Source organism: Vulpes vulpes, chromosome 3 (genome assembly GCF_048418805.1).
Source record: "Vulpes vulpes isolate BD-2025 chromosome 3, VulVul3, whole genome shotgun sequence".
NCBI lineage: Eukaryota > Metazoa > Chordata > Mammalia > Carnivora > Canidae > Vulpes > Vulpes vulpes.
The window spans coordinates 3,608,220-3,625,000 of record NC_132782.1 but is presented as its reverse complement, the minus strand read 5'-3'; the positions used below and the strand labels follow the sequence as shown (position 1 = coordinate 3,625,000).

General features: G+C 40.1%; 1 protein-coding gene across 13 annotated transcripts in view; it reads right to left on the bottom strand.

The window, feature by feature from the left end:
* Positions 1–2,907: 2,907 nt before the first annotated feature.
* The window catches only part of GPD2 (glycerol-3-phosphate dehydrogenase 2), a 149,112-nt gene continuing 135,238 nt past the window's right edge, over positions 2,908–16,781 (bottom strand). For all 13 annotated transcript variants that reach the window (XM_072751549.1, XM_025994241.2, XM_072751545.1 and 10 more), the window contains 5 exons: positions 15,823–15,981; positions 9,874–9,986; positions 9,711–9,789; positions 9,425–9,523; positions 2,908–6,256 (listed from right to left, as the gene is read on the bottom strand). In XM_072751549.1, the coding sequence (XP_072607650.1) occupies positions 6,131–6,256; positions 9,425–9,523; positions 9,711–9,789; positions 9,874–9,986; positions 15,823–15,981 (576 nt within the window). In that variant the 3' untranslated portion in view covers positions 2,908–6,130. The remainder of the gene's footprint in view (positions 6,257–9,424; positions 9,524–9,710; positions 9,790–9,873; positions 9,987–15,822; positions 15,982–16,781) is intronic.

Here is a 16,781-nt window from a genome sequence, read left to right as displayed (position 1 = left end):
AGGGCGAGGCCCGGGGAAGCCGCGCAGCGGGAAGGCCGCGAACCAACAGCTGCAGGCGGGGAGCGCGCAGGGGCGGCCTGTGCCGAGCGCGCTGCGGGCAGACCCGGCCCCACGGCGCCCGCGCGCCGCACCCCTGCTGGGGCTCCAGTGCGACGCCCGGGTCCCGAGCTTGAGCATCTGGCATGTGGCGAGCGCCTGGAGGACCGAGCGCCCGAGGACGCGCTGCCGATGCGACTGCGACGAACTGTGACCCGCTGGCCAGGTTTTTGTTTTCTTAAAAAGTGCATCGTGGAGTGGAGGTTGTACTAAAGCTACTCTGGTCTGATTTTTATTTATTAGCAACAAACCGTTCAAGAACTAAAGCCAGTTTTTAATGATCCAAAACAGAAATAAATGTTCTAGTCTATTAGCGTCCTATATGGAATAAATCAATATTAAAGCTAATTAACCCTTTTCAAAGGCATTTTGTCCCAGGTTTTTATTTAATGGTTCAGTGCTGCTCAAAGCATGGATCAAGCTGGATAAGCTCCATTTAAAAAATGGCCCATTTTGAAAACAGTTTAGCAGCTCTCACTATGACGAATATATTTATCAGGATAAACTTGACTTTTCCAACTGTATAAATAACTGACCGGAGTTCCTTAAAAGATCTGATAATAAAGTGGAGATTAAGGACAACAGACAAATCTGTCCATTTAGCAATGGTCTAACATGATAGTAACTGATCGTTTATTGCTTTTTCAAAGAATTTATCTTTAGAAAATATTTCCAATCTTCACTTTTGAGGCTGTTCCAAAGGGCAGGGGGAGGGAGTCTCCATTTAAGATATTTCATTCTAGGCCACATGTGAAATGGAAATCTATGATTTGTCCTTTTTGGAAGAAGCCATGATTTTTTTTTTCCTTTTTTTTTTTTTTTTTTTTTTTAAGCCATGATTTTTTAATAGTGTTGAAACACATAGTGCAAAGCACACACCTTTCAGGACATAAATGACTACTTTGACATATGAAACCCAAAGAAAATTATATACATTATTTAAGGATTTCAGTACTCTTCCCCTTTTGTTATACTAGCAAATCACAGAGCGTACTTTAATACCAAGCTATTTTTTTAGTTATAAAATAGATGATATATTTTGTACATGAATTAAATTCTTCACGATGCCAGAGGAATTAATTTGTGATGTTATGAAATTTTGATTAGCCCGCTGTAAAATCAGAATTGTTTACCCCAAGTGTCTGGATTCTGACTCTTACAGTCTTTCCAAACAAATAATGAAATGAATTGCGGGGGAGGGGGGAGGCAGAGTAATTTATGAAAACATGGTACACCATAATTTTGCCATTTTTCTGCAATAAGGATGGCAAATGATTCATGGGATAAAATGAAATATTTCTCACTGTCATTTCAATGGATCTAAGATTTACAGCTTCTTAACTTGGATAGGAAAAACTCAAGATGCATAAAAATGAATTGTAAACCCATTAATGGTGAGGATGAAAAACAAGAAAAAATAATTTTAAGCAAAGAAGGGCAAATCGACAGGCGACAACCGGACAGGATGCAGCGGCAGCTGTGTGGGGGAAGGCCCCGGAAGCAAGGAGGTGCTGCTGCCCCAAGGAGGGGTGGGGAAAGGCGCGGTCCGCAGCTCTTACCGCCGGGCCCCGCGGGCGGAGGGGGGCAGCCTCTGCAGCCAAGTCGGATACGCCGGGGCTGAATTTTTTAAAGATCATGAAAAAGTCAGACCCGGTTTTAGAAGGTTGGCGCAGGTGAAGCCGTCCTGTGGCGACGAAGAGGCGGCTGCCCCAGCCAAGAGCGCCCCCGGCGCGGCCTGGGCCGGGGCCTGGCGGCGGGTCTCGGGCTCCGGGGCTCCGGGGCTCCGGGGCTCCGGGGCACGCGGCCGCCACACGCACAGGCGGCCCTCGCCTGACCGCCGGGGCCCCCGCGCCCCCGCGCCCCCGCGCCCCCGGCCCGGGCCCGGCCCGCTCCCGCCTCGGGGTCCCTGCCCTGGATCACCACGGATTTCAGACATTCTGAAAACCGGGAGCAACGTATTCGGACAGATTTTACGTTCGCGAATCCCGAGGCTACTGGGCCTGACAAGCTGCCGCTGCACGAGGTTGGGGGCCGCCGGGGCCGTTCCCGCTCCCAGTCCCCGCAGCCCTGGGGTCGCCGCGGGGTCGCCGCGGGGTCGCCGCGGGCTCTCGGGCCCCGGACGGCCTGAGCAGGGGCCAGGGGCCAGGGGCCGCGCAGCCAGGCCGCGAACGCCAAGTACGCCCCCCACCCCCACGGGTAAATTAAAACCTATAAAATAACATGGGCATTATAAAATTTGTGTTAAAACGGATAACAGCCTTACTGATTTACTGACAATGAAAATATATAGCATTTTTTCTGTCAGAGCATTTATCAACACTTGGCAACCCTGCACTGACTTGACATGTAAGATGATCAAAATGGATTATGTAATCTTTCCCATTCATTTCTATTGATTTTAGTTATGATAAAATTCATCAGTGTGCCTGGGAACGCTCAGGCTGAAAAGCTCTGGTTGACCCAAGAGGGAACAAAAAAAAAAAAAAAAAAAAAGGAAAGGAAAAAAGAATTCAACAGAGTTGTAACGGGGTGAATATAATTTTAGAATAGGATTGCACAAATACAAAAGTCGTGCCCTAAAGGCTCCCGCAACAAATTAATACAAATAATTCTGGCAGTCTCATAAAATTACAACTGTCTATGCAGAGATTCCCTTTTGAGATGAAATCGCAAAATTCCACACTAGAAGAATCCATGTGAAAGTGCCATTAAGAAAATAGTTTGTGGAAATATTTTCAAACTTTTTTTGAACTTCAGCAGTAATCAAACTTATTTCTCTGACTGTAAGTAACATCAAAATGCCAGCAAATGGACCATTTTAATCAGTTTTATTGATTCATGCTTTCAGTTCTTATTCAGTTAAAAACAAGGCACATTAAATACATCCTCTTATTGCTCTATAAATGCATGCAGCTCATTCTGTATATCAAAAGTAATAAATAATGGCGATAAAACACCAAGACAGTTATAAAAATGACAACCCAGCCTCAAACATAGTATTTAACAGTCCCATCTAGAACAATAACCCGACACAATACATGAAAGTGCCACATATGAAAACATGCAGTGCGCACATCCACTCCAGCACTGGGCTGTACTTGATAGTCTTTAAAAACACAGTAGGGCTTTTTTATTCCCCGAAAAGGGTTGACATAATGCAAAACAGTGCAAGTTAGAGCATCACTGACTTCAATATTATTACATTCATATGCCAAAAATCTTTACGAATACATAAAAAAAGGAAATAAGATCAATCACCATCCTTAACAGTATGTTTAGTAAAAGTCACAATGAAATTTTTGTTGTCGTACAAAAGACTAAGCTACATATTTTGGAAGAGACAAAGCTAGAAACGAAAACAGAATAGGAAGCATGCATACAATAGTAGAAATCCCAAAGTTACACTTAGTCTGAATTGATAGAAAGCAAGAATATTCAAACAGCATGACGGGTATGAGGCAGACAACCTTGGCTTAACAAATAGTCCAGCATCATCACTAGCGTTAGGACTACAGTACGGGGCTATTCAAAGGAGCGTCCAGCTCTTCACTGCAGGTGGGGCTTCCTTCACCTGAATCCCCTTAAAGGCTCTCGAGAGAAATCCCTCGATGATAAAGACAGACTCTGCACACCCCATCCCGACTCCAACAGAATCATCTGGTATCACATTTATACAAAAAAGAAAAGAAAAATTCTTTTGTGCTTGGAACAGGTTTTGAAGGGGCTTATCCCTCCGTTTCTTTTCCTCGTTTCTGAAATCAGGTAAAGAAGCTGTACAGGTTTAATTAAGAACTGACACACAAATGCGGGGGTGCTTTATTCACAGTAAAGACTTGGAACCAGCTCACTTCCAAGGCGAGTCTCTGGGATTGGTGAAGGAGCGTATGTTTTAGAATTAGCAGATTTTCAGCAAAAGCAGATACACTCAAGGGAAGCGAAGTGCGCTTTTCTTTGTCCTTAAGGGAACTTCATTCATAGCAAAGCATGCACAAACCAGGCCTGTTTTACAAATACAGCTCTGCCCAGGCCAGTCAGGCTGTAAAGCCGGTCCCTACTGTAATAGGTTCAGGGAGGGCACAAGTCCTCGCTATGTTGCTCTAACTAGAAGGAGAGAAAGAGAGAGAGCACAAATGTACTACTGTGTCATGGCACATCATCTGCGGTGGGTTAAAGGACAGCTGTTCTATCAAGTGTCACCAAGTTCTAAGCAGTAAAACTTATTGTCTTGATAGGAAAACACTAAACTACAAAGCCACATGCTTCTATTATTTCTTTTTTGAAAAGGCAGTGTAAAATGCTCACGCGTTGAAAGGAAAATGTTCACAGTGATACCTGGGAGCATCCTTTGCTCCGTTTTAGATTTTCCTTTAGGGAGTGGCAAGTCTAAACTTCATTTAAGAGCAAATGAATGTTTTGAAGTGGGGCGAGGGCTTAGGTGAGTGAATCTCCAGTGTTTATATTATGACATCCAGGCTCATACCCCACTTGAATGAGGCATAAAGATATCTTACAATGTTCACATAAATAGAAATAACAGCACAAAAGTGTTTTATGTACCAGTTCACAAAAGCTAAGATCTTAAGTCTGTAATTAAAACCCGCCACTAAATAAAGAGTTATATTTCCTATTACATACACGATCTGACCTTAGAAAATAAAAAAGCAGGTAGCTAACTTCACAAGGGGAAGTGCAGTGGATAAATATTCAGATGATTGGTTAAGATGCTAGTGAAGTACTGCCAAAGCACACCAAGCTGGCCCTTTAAATTCAATGCACTATTTGTTAAATTCAACGTAGATTTATTTTTGTTTTGTGTTTTGTGTCTCTACCGTGTGTACTGGGGGAGGGGTATTGTGTGGGTGTGGGCTCTGTGTGGTCCTGTTTCTTTTCTTTTTCTTTGTGGTCGAGAACTTTTCCACGGGGTACCAAAGAGAAAGGCTTTAAGCAACCCAAATGACCTTGAATACTGCAGTGTGGTGTCTTTTTACAAATAATTATAATTAAAGTTAACTGAAGTTTATTTCTATCCTCTTTTACCCTCAGTTTCAGATTACTCTCCCAAAATGATGCAATAAACTAAGCAAAATAGGCCATGTTGACGACAGCACATGCTCCACAGTTTAGGATTTGGGGATTGAAAATTCTGCTATCGCATGTGGATATACAAACACAGATTTTTAATCCTTAACTTTATTACTACTGTAAAGATTTGAGAAATTTAGTCTCATCCCATTACATCCAGCTTGCCACTTAAATGCTGGTTTTAAAATAAGAAAAGCAAGGATCTTCCTGGCAACTGTAATAGTCAAAGAAAAACCAGCAGTGACTGGGGAAAAAACCCAAATTGCTGAGATGAAACTATCACTGTAACTCCCAGCAAATGTCAATGCTATCCTTATCTTACGCCTGTGATTCTGGAAGCTTTCAGAGTTTCTCTTTGAGACTCGCTCCTGTAACTCGATCTAAACTTTGTCTTCCCTCTCCAGTTTTGCCAGTCATACTCTGGATATAAATCCACACGATACTGTTTGGATGAGGAAGACAGACCATCTCAGGAAGGAGGAGCTGGGTGGGCTCCAGGCCTTCTAGAGGTCACTCCCTGCTCTATTTCTGTTAGGAACCAATCCAGTCTACGATCTTAATGTCCAGAGTTTTGTGCACGTCCAAAATTTTTTCCAGTTTCTTTTCAATTTTGGCCAAAATGTTGTCTCCAGGAGTGATTCAAAATAAAGGAAGAGACAAACAAAAAGGGAGTATGTCCAGGCTAACGGGTTACAAAATGGATGCAAAGCATTAAATCAGTGTGCATTGAAAGTGAGAAAAAAGATAAAATACACTCTTTAGAAGCTAGATTGAATGGCAAATACAAATAAAGGGTATACATCAACGTCCTAAAGCTTTGGAATGTTTCCCAGTGTTAACAAAGGCAGCTATCTATCCATAGCCACTATATTGGAGTGGTGTAAGTCATCTGGGTTGTTACATGATGATTTGTTGTTCCTACGTCTGTTGGCTGTGGATTTACTGCCCAGACTCACAATCCTCCACAACTTCGGTCCACTGGAATGGGGACTCTTCTGTCGAGGTTCTCTTCTGCAGTTTTCATTAGTATCGCAAGCCGGCTTCCAGACACCCTTCCTTTCTGAATAGCACTCATCAGCTTCAAGAGAAAAGAGGCAACAGAGTCAGAAGGCAGGCATGCTTCCTCGCCTTTCCTCACAGCATTTTAATGGTTACCTCTGCAGCAGGCAGATGCGATTAAGTGCTCCATCAAAACCCATCGCAGGCATTACAGCTCCAACGAGAAGAGTACAATTTTTAAACATTTTAAAAAAGGAGGGAAGGGGCAGGTATTTCACAGCTGCAAAAATTACATCTACCTATCTCTAGCAAATCAGCCTGCTTTTAAAATGCAAATCGAATGCACCACTTTTTGCCCCTTTCGTGTGCTTAGGGCACATCTTTTTTTTTTTTTTTTTGAGCAACTCAAATATTGGATCTTTAATTTCATTTTAAAATCTTAAAAAGGAATCTCAGGGATTGAACAAAGACAAACCATGACCTATATTTAACTACTCTTTTTTTAGTGTTACTGTACTTGACAACTTCAAGTCCCTTAAATCCAAATTCCTTAAAGACTTTTTAAAGTAATTTACATTTAAGTCCTTGAAATGGACCCAGAGATCTACCTTAAGAATTAAAAGCACTCCACAGCCCAGATTTTAGTTAATTCATTTTTATCCAATGGATAAAATCAGAATTAGTCTTGAAATTACATGCAGTCAGCGGGCAAAGGCCTTTAATCTGGAAGGCACTTTGCAATTATGAGCACGGGGATTTCTTTTTTTTTCCTTCTCAAGTTGATGTGGTTTTAACTATTTGCTTTTCTTTATCTCACTTCCCCAATCTTTTTTATTTATTTATTTGAAAAAAAACTGACTTAGTCGTTTGTCAGGAAAAACATGTATACATAATTCTCAAAACATTTTTAGGTTATACTCTTTTAGCCTGCAGAGATACATTTCTTAAAAATGGCTCTGAATAAGAGTCAGAGGCATCTGCCAAGCGGCCGGATCAGAATTTCATGACCTTATTAAAAGCTGTTTCACAAGCCACCACTTATTAGAGATGGACTTCTACATGCAGAGCGTCATTAGAGCCCAAACCTAAAAATAAAGTCATGTAATCATGCAATATCTGTAGTGAACCTTCCATGATGATTATTGAAAAAAAACCTATCAATATTCGAAAAGGTGTTTAAACAGGATAAACATGGGGTCTTTAAGTTCAGAAAAGAAAAAGATTTTATTAAACAAAAAAACCCTGAAAAACATACTTTACCTCTGACAAATGGTGTAACATAAAGAATGCTGACATCTAAAGACAGAACAATTTATTGTTTATTGTTTTGTCTATGGTTCCATGAAGACCTTCTAAGTTTATCGGAGCTAACAAAACTGATAGACCTAGAGTTTTTTCTTGATCCATAAACATTATGTGATGGACTAGCCTTTAAAAATTCAGTTTTCTTTAAACATTACAAGTATCTTGAAACCATATTAGGAGAGGAAAAAAAACATTTGGGTGTGAATATATTTCGTGAGAAATACGGTCAGCATTTTTTTAAGTTGAAAATTACACTGTATATTTGTACTTAGTAGAAGCATGAATAGCCTCTTTCATTTAGAAAGAAATAATTATTTAAAAACTCTACAAGGAAAGTCTGCAGATGGTTTAAATTATTTTCTATGTGTTTAATTCTATTGCACTCAAGAAAATTACTTAAAAACCAAACCACATAGCATATCCATAAAATTAGATTCTTATTGTTTCTAAAACTCCAGATCTTTCTACCCTAAATGCTGTTGTTTATTTACAACACACATGAAATGAAGCATAAGATATTTCTTTGAAGAAAAGTTTTCTAAAATTCTGAGACAAACAATAAAATATTCTTGAGAAAGAACTAGTCAAAAAAAATTAGAAACATGTATTAAATGGTTTCCAGTTCCCCAGCATATATTTTAAACTCCATTTCAAATGTGCACTTAGTTGAACAGTAAGCTAAAGAACTAAACATTCTTTTTTGTAATGCTGGACACAACCTGTGAAAATTTTCTGCATTTAGATTCAACAATGCTCTTATCTGCAGCTCATCTCCAGAGAGACAATTACCATTTCCTTTGCCTTGATATTGTTTGTTTAACTTGACACAGTGAAGAAAGGGCTGACATTGACCAAAATCCCCAGCATTAATTTATTTCATGTTCAGCATTCATCATTGCCAGGGTGCAAGCAAGACCTGGCATTCATTTGAACTACCTGCCCAAGAAGCACTGCAGAAAAAACCTGGCTGCTTGGAAACCAATGCATTCTTCACATGATCAGAGTCCTATAGACAGCCACAAATAACGTATGGGTTTATTAAATTTCTTTCTTTTAAGGAACTTTTATTTTTTTTTTTTAAAGATTTTATTTATTCATGATAGTCACACAGAGAGAGGCAGAGAGGCAGAGACACAGGCAGAGGGAGAAGCAGGCTCCATGCAGGGAGCCCGACGTGGGATTCGATCCCGGGTCTCCAGGATCACGCCCCGGGCCAAAGGCAGGCGCCAAACCGCTGCGCCACCCAGGGATCCCTTAAGGAACTTTTAATGAATGATGTGTAGCATCCAGTTTGAAGTTGGAATAACAAAATTTATTTCCTGCACAGTTACAATTAAACAATTGAGCCTTGGGAAAGTGGAACCTTGGAAATAGAAATGCTTGAATTATGAGATCTTGACCCCAAAATACAGGTTTTCTTTCTTTTGCTGTTCGGTTTGTTTATAATGTAATAATATAATGACTACATTTCAGGGTTTCTAGTGAATATCTTCAAATCAATACTATTAGGTTTTTTTCTTAACTCCATAAAAAAATTACTTTCCACTTTATAAATATGGTATTTGCCTCTTTGGAAGCAGGTAAAGAATGGTCTGCCAGTGGTATTCCACGGCATATTTCTCTAAAATGCATACTTCTTATTCAGCCCTTTAAGGTATAATTAACTTGGATTTAATCTAAATTGCCCAACACAAGACAGTCTCTTAGGAAAAAAAAAAAAGAAGGAAAGAAAGAAAAGAAGAACATGCACCATGTAGAGCCTGATTCTTGGGAGCGGACATAGGCAACCTTTGTCGGCTTCAAGCTTTCTTTCTTTCTTTCTTTTTTTTTTTTTTTTCAGAATGAAATGACAACCCTGTGGACTTAAGAATCCATTCTCGAACAGCCATTCAGAGCCAAAAGATAAAAAGCAAATATACTTGTTTCCTCTTACACAGCTCACCTGCAAAAATTCATTGAGTTCGACCTGTCCATTTTTGTTCAGATCTACTTCATTCAGAATTTCGTGTAGTGTATTCTCATCCATTTGGACGCCGATACTCTAAATAAAAGGAAAGCACAAAATCATGAGGCTTAATTCAACATGATGCATACCCTTTTATTAATGGTACCAACGTTTCAAAAGTTACAAGAGAAGATTGCTTATAGAAAGCACCAATGAAAAAAATGATCTAATCAAGCTTTTACATTTTTCTGCTGGCAAAGATATTGAACCAAAAAAATATTACCTCTAATACACGCTGAACATCAACGATAGTAATAAAGCCCTTTTGGTCTGCATCAAACTTATGAAATCTCTTCTTGTACCTGAAACACAACATTGAACATTGGAAAAATATACCTAAGTAGGTCAAGTCAAAACAGAGAGACATGGAAACTTATGAGAAGTACCTGTCAATGTCTGAAGGCAGGAGGCTAATTTCAGAGCGATCTGTTAACTGTTCTGATCGAGATTTATAGCCCATTTCATAATACAGAAACTTCCTGGCTGTTTCAAGTTCCTCCTAAAACACAGGCACACACAAAGTTCAAAGATTTATGGAAAGAATTATTGATTTTTTTTCTTTCTCACTTTTCTGACCAACACATTTTTTTATTTCTTCCAGTTTCACTAAAGTATATTTTATATTCAATAAAATGCACCTATTTTAGATAATGCAGTTTGAGGTATACTCCACCACGACCAGGATAGAGAACATCTCCATCAGCCTAAGCAGCTTTCTTGGGCCCTTTTGCAGTCGATCTGCTAGCCTCAGGCCATCACTGATCCACTTTCTGTCTCTTGAGTGTTTCTGCCTTTTCTCATGTTTCACATAAAAGGGTCCACAGAGTATGTAGTATTTTTTGTGTTTGACTGCTTTTGTGTAGCATAATAATTCTGAGATTCATTCACGTTGTGGCATGTTTTAATGTTTCGTTTCTTTTTCCTGCAGAATATTCTCACCCAGTATCTTCTAACCAAATCTCCACAATCAAATCCTTGCGGTTCGGTGACAAAGCAATGAAAGGCAGTGAACAACTACTATACTGCAGCGCGCACCGTCACTGGCACGACATCATGGGATTAGCCACTCTGAAGGTTTGTCACAGGGATGCTGAGAGTTGGGTGGAAGGTGCAGAGCCACGAGAAGAAACGAGCTCTCGGAAAGGTTACTCGGACACTTTTCCACTGTCCCCAGCCTCAGCAGAGTAGCTATTGTTGAGAGCACCGTCTTTCTTAGTTTTTCATGTTACTCTCCTGCTGGCTTACAGCTTACAAACTGTCTTTTTCTTTCCTTTCCCTTTTTGGAATTTTGTACTACATTTGCCCACCTTCTGTCTTCTGGTTCTGTTCTTATTTGCCACAATATTTTAAAGCTCAACAGTAGTTAAATAATCCCATCTGCAAATTCTCTGAGTACCCAGAGATATAATTTTTCTGGGCTGGCATATAAACTCATTTAGAGCAGCCTCCTATTTGAATATCTATTTCCTCTTACCAATATTTATTTTGCTCTTTTCACACTGAAAATCATCCTACTTGCCAACAAAGAAAGAAATTTGGTATTAAACTCTGGGGTGAATTGTTCTCCCTTTTCTCCAGCATTCAAGAATATGGTGCCAGTCACTTTAAGCAATGATCTAGGTTAGGCTTGACATGCATTCTTTGCGATTTTTAAAATTTCTTTTTGGTGCTCTTCGCAATTTTTTCCAATCTTTAGCAAACTCCTGACACAATTTTATTCATACATCCACGTTATTCCTGGATACCCTTTCACTGTGGAGCACTTGTCTCCCCTCTGTTTTCAATGTGGTGTCTATTAGCTGGCTTTGTTTTGAGTCACAGTCCCCTTTCTCCGCTTGCTTGTAAGAATAAGTGAAAAGAATCAGTTTGGAAGGAATTTCTCTTTGTGGGCCTCTCTCAATCGACTTAAGGGGTCTTCTCTTCCAAGTCTCTCAAGGAAACGTATGCTTTATCTGAAGGTACAAAACCTGCCTCACCAAATGCTACGGCAGCATTTCCCAACATGCATCCTGAGAGGTCTCCCTCCCACCAGCCCTTCCAAAGAGGGAGACTTGGTCTGTCTCTGAATAAGTTCCCTTCTGGAAGCTGACATGGACATTCAAAAGGCGCCAAATCATCTGTGCTAAAGAAAATGGTTTCTTTCGCTTAACTCAGAATTTCCCGAACTCTTCTGTCTGTGTAGTGATCTTTTGATTTACACCCTCAGAGCACAATTTGGCAATGTCCCATCTTCTAAACGTCCCCATCAACTCCTCTATCAATCCCCAGTCCCCCTAGACAATGTCATCTTCCCTAATCAGTTCTCCCAATGTGGTTGGATTTGATCTTGGGTGGCTGTTAGACTCTATGTCTTCCTCTAAATTTTGAAAATAAGACACACATTTCAGAGGTATATATTGGTTGTAACCACTCAATTAGATTTCAAGATCCTTGAAACTATGAGCTATTTATTATTCCCCTGAAATATTTGGTATAATGCTCAGTATACAAGTCACTCATTAAGTATTGACTGGTAAAAACAACCACAATTCATCTACAGAGAGTTATTTATCACCTTGTTCTGCTTTCACTTTTGCAGGTTAAATAATCCCAATGCTTTTAACCTTTTCTCAGAAGTCCAGCTTTCTAACCTTTAATTCTTTTTTTTTTTTCCTTCTCCTTTGTTCTCTCTAGACTCTCCACAGGTCTCATTAATACTCCTATGGCTCAGATACTAGGTAATAACTTTAGGTCTTTTATTTCTCTTACTTTGTTGAGGGGGATGGGGGAATATTTCTGAGCACACGTCTCTACTCATAAAACTTCAACTGAATGAAGTTAAATCTAGTTTCCTCAGGAGGGCCAAACACAGCCAGTTTACAGAAATTTTCTCCCTCCTTCCTACCTCCTACAGCCTGAATTCCTGGCACAAACTATCTTCCTGCATATTCAAATCTTTCCAAACATAATTTTTACAGGAACACATTATCCCCAATCTTTCTATATGGTAAAAAAAAAAAAAAATGATTGGCATTAGCAAAGAAGCAAGTTTCATTCTTACGTCACCTTTCATATGGAGCTTTAGTCAATCAAATCAAAACTCAACACTCGAAGAGCCACAACCAGTCCTCCCAATGCAGAGGCACAGTGCAAGGTGGGGAAAGCATATGCCCTGATATCAGAGTCCCTGGTTTTAGCCCCAGTTCCACAATTTACTGGATGTATGAACTCTGACTGGACTTAATCCCTGAGCTTGTGTTCTCAACTATAAATTGGGAGTGAAGGTTATCCCTGACAGACCTGTGGTCAGGTTAAGGAGCTCTTTATTAGCCAGTGACTTCTGCTATCAGTACGCTATAAACATTGCATTAAAATTACTATAGGAAAATTTTTTAAATGTAGGGCTATAGTTTCACCCCTGAAGACCCTGACTCTGTTAGTCTAAAGTCAAGCCTCAAAAATCTGTTTTTTTCCCTACATTTCCAGGTGACTCTGATACATAACCACCTTTGGGAACCTACACAAGAATGAGAATGCTTTAAGGAGAGCATCTAGGTCCAATTCTTCCTTACACCTTCCACATATGACACAGATGTTCAGTTACACTCATCAACAGTTATTTATTCAGGGCCTACCATGGCTGACAGTGAGGTTATAGAAACAAAGCAGATCATGTCCTCTCCTTTGGAAAGCTTATTTCCTGGATGAGAGGCAGATAACAAACAAACAAACCACCAAAAACATGGTATATCAAATGGGAATAGATACCAAAAAGAAAAATGAAGTAGGGAGAGGGATAGAAAATGACATCAAGATGGGTAGGTGGTGCCTTTCATTCAAACCAGGTAAGGAAGGCCTTTTTCTTTTTTTCTTTTTTTTTTTTTTTTAAGATTTTATTTATTTATTTGACACAGAGAAAGAGAGAAAGCTACAAGCAGGGGAAGCAGCAGAAGGAGCAGGAGAAGCAGGTTCCCCACTAAGCAGGGAAACCCAATGTGGGCCTCTGTCCCAGGACCCCAGCATCATGACCTGAGCTGAAGGCAAATGCTCAGCCAACTGAGCCACCCAGGTGCCTCAAGAAAGGCCACTTTATAGTAGAGACCAGTAGGAAGAGAAGGGTTGGCCACAAGGGTATCTAGGAAAGAACGTTCCAGGCAGAGAAATCCGCAGGGCTTAAATAAGGAAAAGCAACTCAACTCATGGGGAGTGAATGAATGGGAAGTCCAGAGAGATCAGAGAGGTGGTGGCCATATCAGGAAGACCTTGTAAATCACTGTAATGAGTTTGGCTTTACATGGAGTAAAAGAGAGCGTGCTTCAGCAAAGAAATTGTTAATTTTCAGTCCTCATCCTACTGGTCTATTATCATTTGATGCAGTAGATTGCTTTTCTTTTCTTGAAATATTTTCTTCCTTTCCTTCTAGGCCACAACTCTCTCTTCAGTGTTTTTACACTTTCTCGAACCTCACTAGCTATTACTTTCCTTTTCTCAGGGAGGCTTCCTTACCTACCCAACTTTTAGACTCTGGAGAGATCCAGGGCTGTGTCTGAACAACTTGCTGTTATCTAACTACACAAACTCCCTAGATGAGCTCATCCAGCGTGATGGCTTAAATACCAACTCAAATGTATATCTTTAGTTCAGACCTCCCCTCTGAACTTCATGTGGACTGACATATACAATGATCTGGCAGAGGTTTTAATAGAATCATTTAAGTTGTTAAAGTAAGAACCCTGTTTCGTGGGAGGGAAGCTTTTATAATAAACCATGAAAGAAATGCTGGTAGCTGGAAACAGGGTGATAGCAGCTGAATGTGTTAAGAAGGGGGCTGAACTCAAGCTATTATTTGAAGAGAAATATGATACAGTTTGCTGATGGATTCAGATCAAGTATGATACTAAGATTTAGGTCTAAAGAACCAAAAGGTGGAATTGCTATTTTTTATATGGATTGGTTAGTAGTGGTGGTGGTGGTGGTGGTGGTGATGGTGGTGGTGGTGGTGGTGGTTTGGGGGAGGTGGGAAGAGACCCAAAAGATATGGTGTTGTGGACTGAACTTTTCCACCCAAAATCCCTATGTTGAAGTCCCTAACCACCAATGTGATGGTATTTGGAGATGGGGCTTTGGGGAGGTAATTAGGTTTAGGCATGTTTTGAGAATGGGGTCCCCTTTCCCCCTCTCTCTATTCCATGTGAGGACACAGCAAGAAGACAGCTCTCTGAAAGCCAGGAAGAGCACTCTTGCCAGAAACCAACCATTCTGGCACTCTAATCTCAAGCTTCTAGCCTCTGGAATTGAGAGAAATAAATGCCTATTGTTTAAGTCACCTAATCTGTGGTATTCTCTAATAGCAGCCTGAGTAGATTAAGGCAAATAGTGTTCCAGAAAGTAGTTGGAGAAGGAGGGAGGAATCAACTGTGTCAATGCCACTAACTAAAACTCCAAGGAGGACCAAGAACTGACAAGTATATTGAGCAACGGGGAAGTCAATGATGAGCGTGATTGGAGATACTATAGCGAAGTGGTAAAAATGAGCTTAAATGGAATGGGTTCAGGAAAGACAAGGAGGGGTGAGGGAAGGGGAGTAGGAACTGAACCAATGAGGACAGAAAGTATTTTTTTGTAAAAACACAGGAAAATGTCTCTGCATATTATGGTTTGGTTTAATTAAAAATCACAATAACCTTCTATTTCTTACAAGCCCAGGGCTGTACATGTAGGCATCTGAGCATCATTGGCTTTCTTTTTTCAATTTGGATATAAATATAAAATTCCAAATGACACAAATCAATAAGCATTTAGCGGTCAGACAATAAAACCACTATTTCCTACCAAAGGCAAATTTGCGGAAGTGTGAATTTCACTACTGAATATGTCCTAAAAGTGAAAACCAGGAAAGGTTCTACCCACAATCATTATTATCCTACTTTTTCAGGAATTATGACCACAAATTTAAGAGTATTTTTCTATAAGGGATTTTCCAGAAACAACCAAAAAATTTTGAAGCCGGAATATCTTTTCAGTTTCCTAAGACCTAATAAGATTAAACACACCCCCCAACACAGAAACTGGCAAGAAATCTAAAGTTCCCACTGAAAAACTATTCTAGCCTCTACTACCAGACCAAGACATGGCCTGTTTATAATAGAAACTGTGGTTTTAAAGACTTCTTTACGATACTTTTTTTTTTTTTTTTAAGATTTTATTTGAAAGAGAGAGAGTACAAGAGAGGGAGAAGTAGGATCCCCTGGTCATGAGGGAGCCTGATGCAGGGTTGCATTCCAGGACCCTGAGGTCATGACCTGAGCCAAAGGCAGATGCTAAACCAACTGAGCCACCCAGGTGCCCCACAATACCTCTTTTTTATAATCATCCCAGTTCAGCTCTTTGGCCATCAGTTCAACAATCCTGGGTAGGGCTTCCTCTGCTGCCTGGACGTTTAAGAAGGCCAGGCGAGTACGCCGCGAAATCATATCTACTGCTGTGCAGGCATACTCCTTAATCCCATATTTCACCTGAGTTTAAATTAAAACAAAATCATTAGTGTAGGCCTTTTCTTATAAAGAAGAAATAAAATTTCATTTAAAAAAATTCACACTTTAGGAAAAGTGACATTGTTCTTTATACACTCTGGTTCTCTAGTAGGCACAAGACAAATAATGACATCATACAAGTTCCCCGTCTGCCTGCCAAAGGAGGTTTATAAATTGGGACAAAATGGAAAAGAGCTGATGTCTTCTTCCTCCGTTGACCCTGGCACAAACATGCAAACCGCATCTCATTTACCATCCACAGTAATCACTTACCTCTTTGCTTATATATAATATGGATGTTAATTTACATAGCCAAGTAGGAAAAGAACAAGTATTAAAAAGTATGATCTCATCTCTTTAAGCTGTCCAGAGTTTTCTGTCTCAGAGTACCCAGATGACAGAAGGCTTGCAGTCAATCAACAAGCAAATGCTTATTGGACACTCGTGCTTTAAAGTACAATGAATCATAAATAAATATAAAGCATGGTCTCTGGCTTCACACTGAGAAACCAAGCTTCAATCTTTGGGAAGTTAAGTGCCAAATCAAGATATGTCATCAGCCAGCACGTGAGTGCTAGCAAATAGAAAAGTTACAAATTCACAAAAGAAGCAAACAACTGTGAAGTCACAAGACTTGGGACAGCTCTGTGGAGGAGGAAGAAATACATATTTTCTATTAATATCATTACCATTGTAAGTATCACTTCAGAATTAACATTTAAACTTGTAAATGAAGGGATGTGGGTTGGGCAGACACTTTGCTAAACATTTTGGCTGGCAAA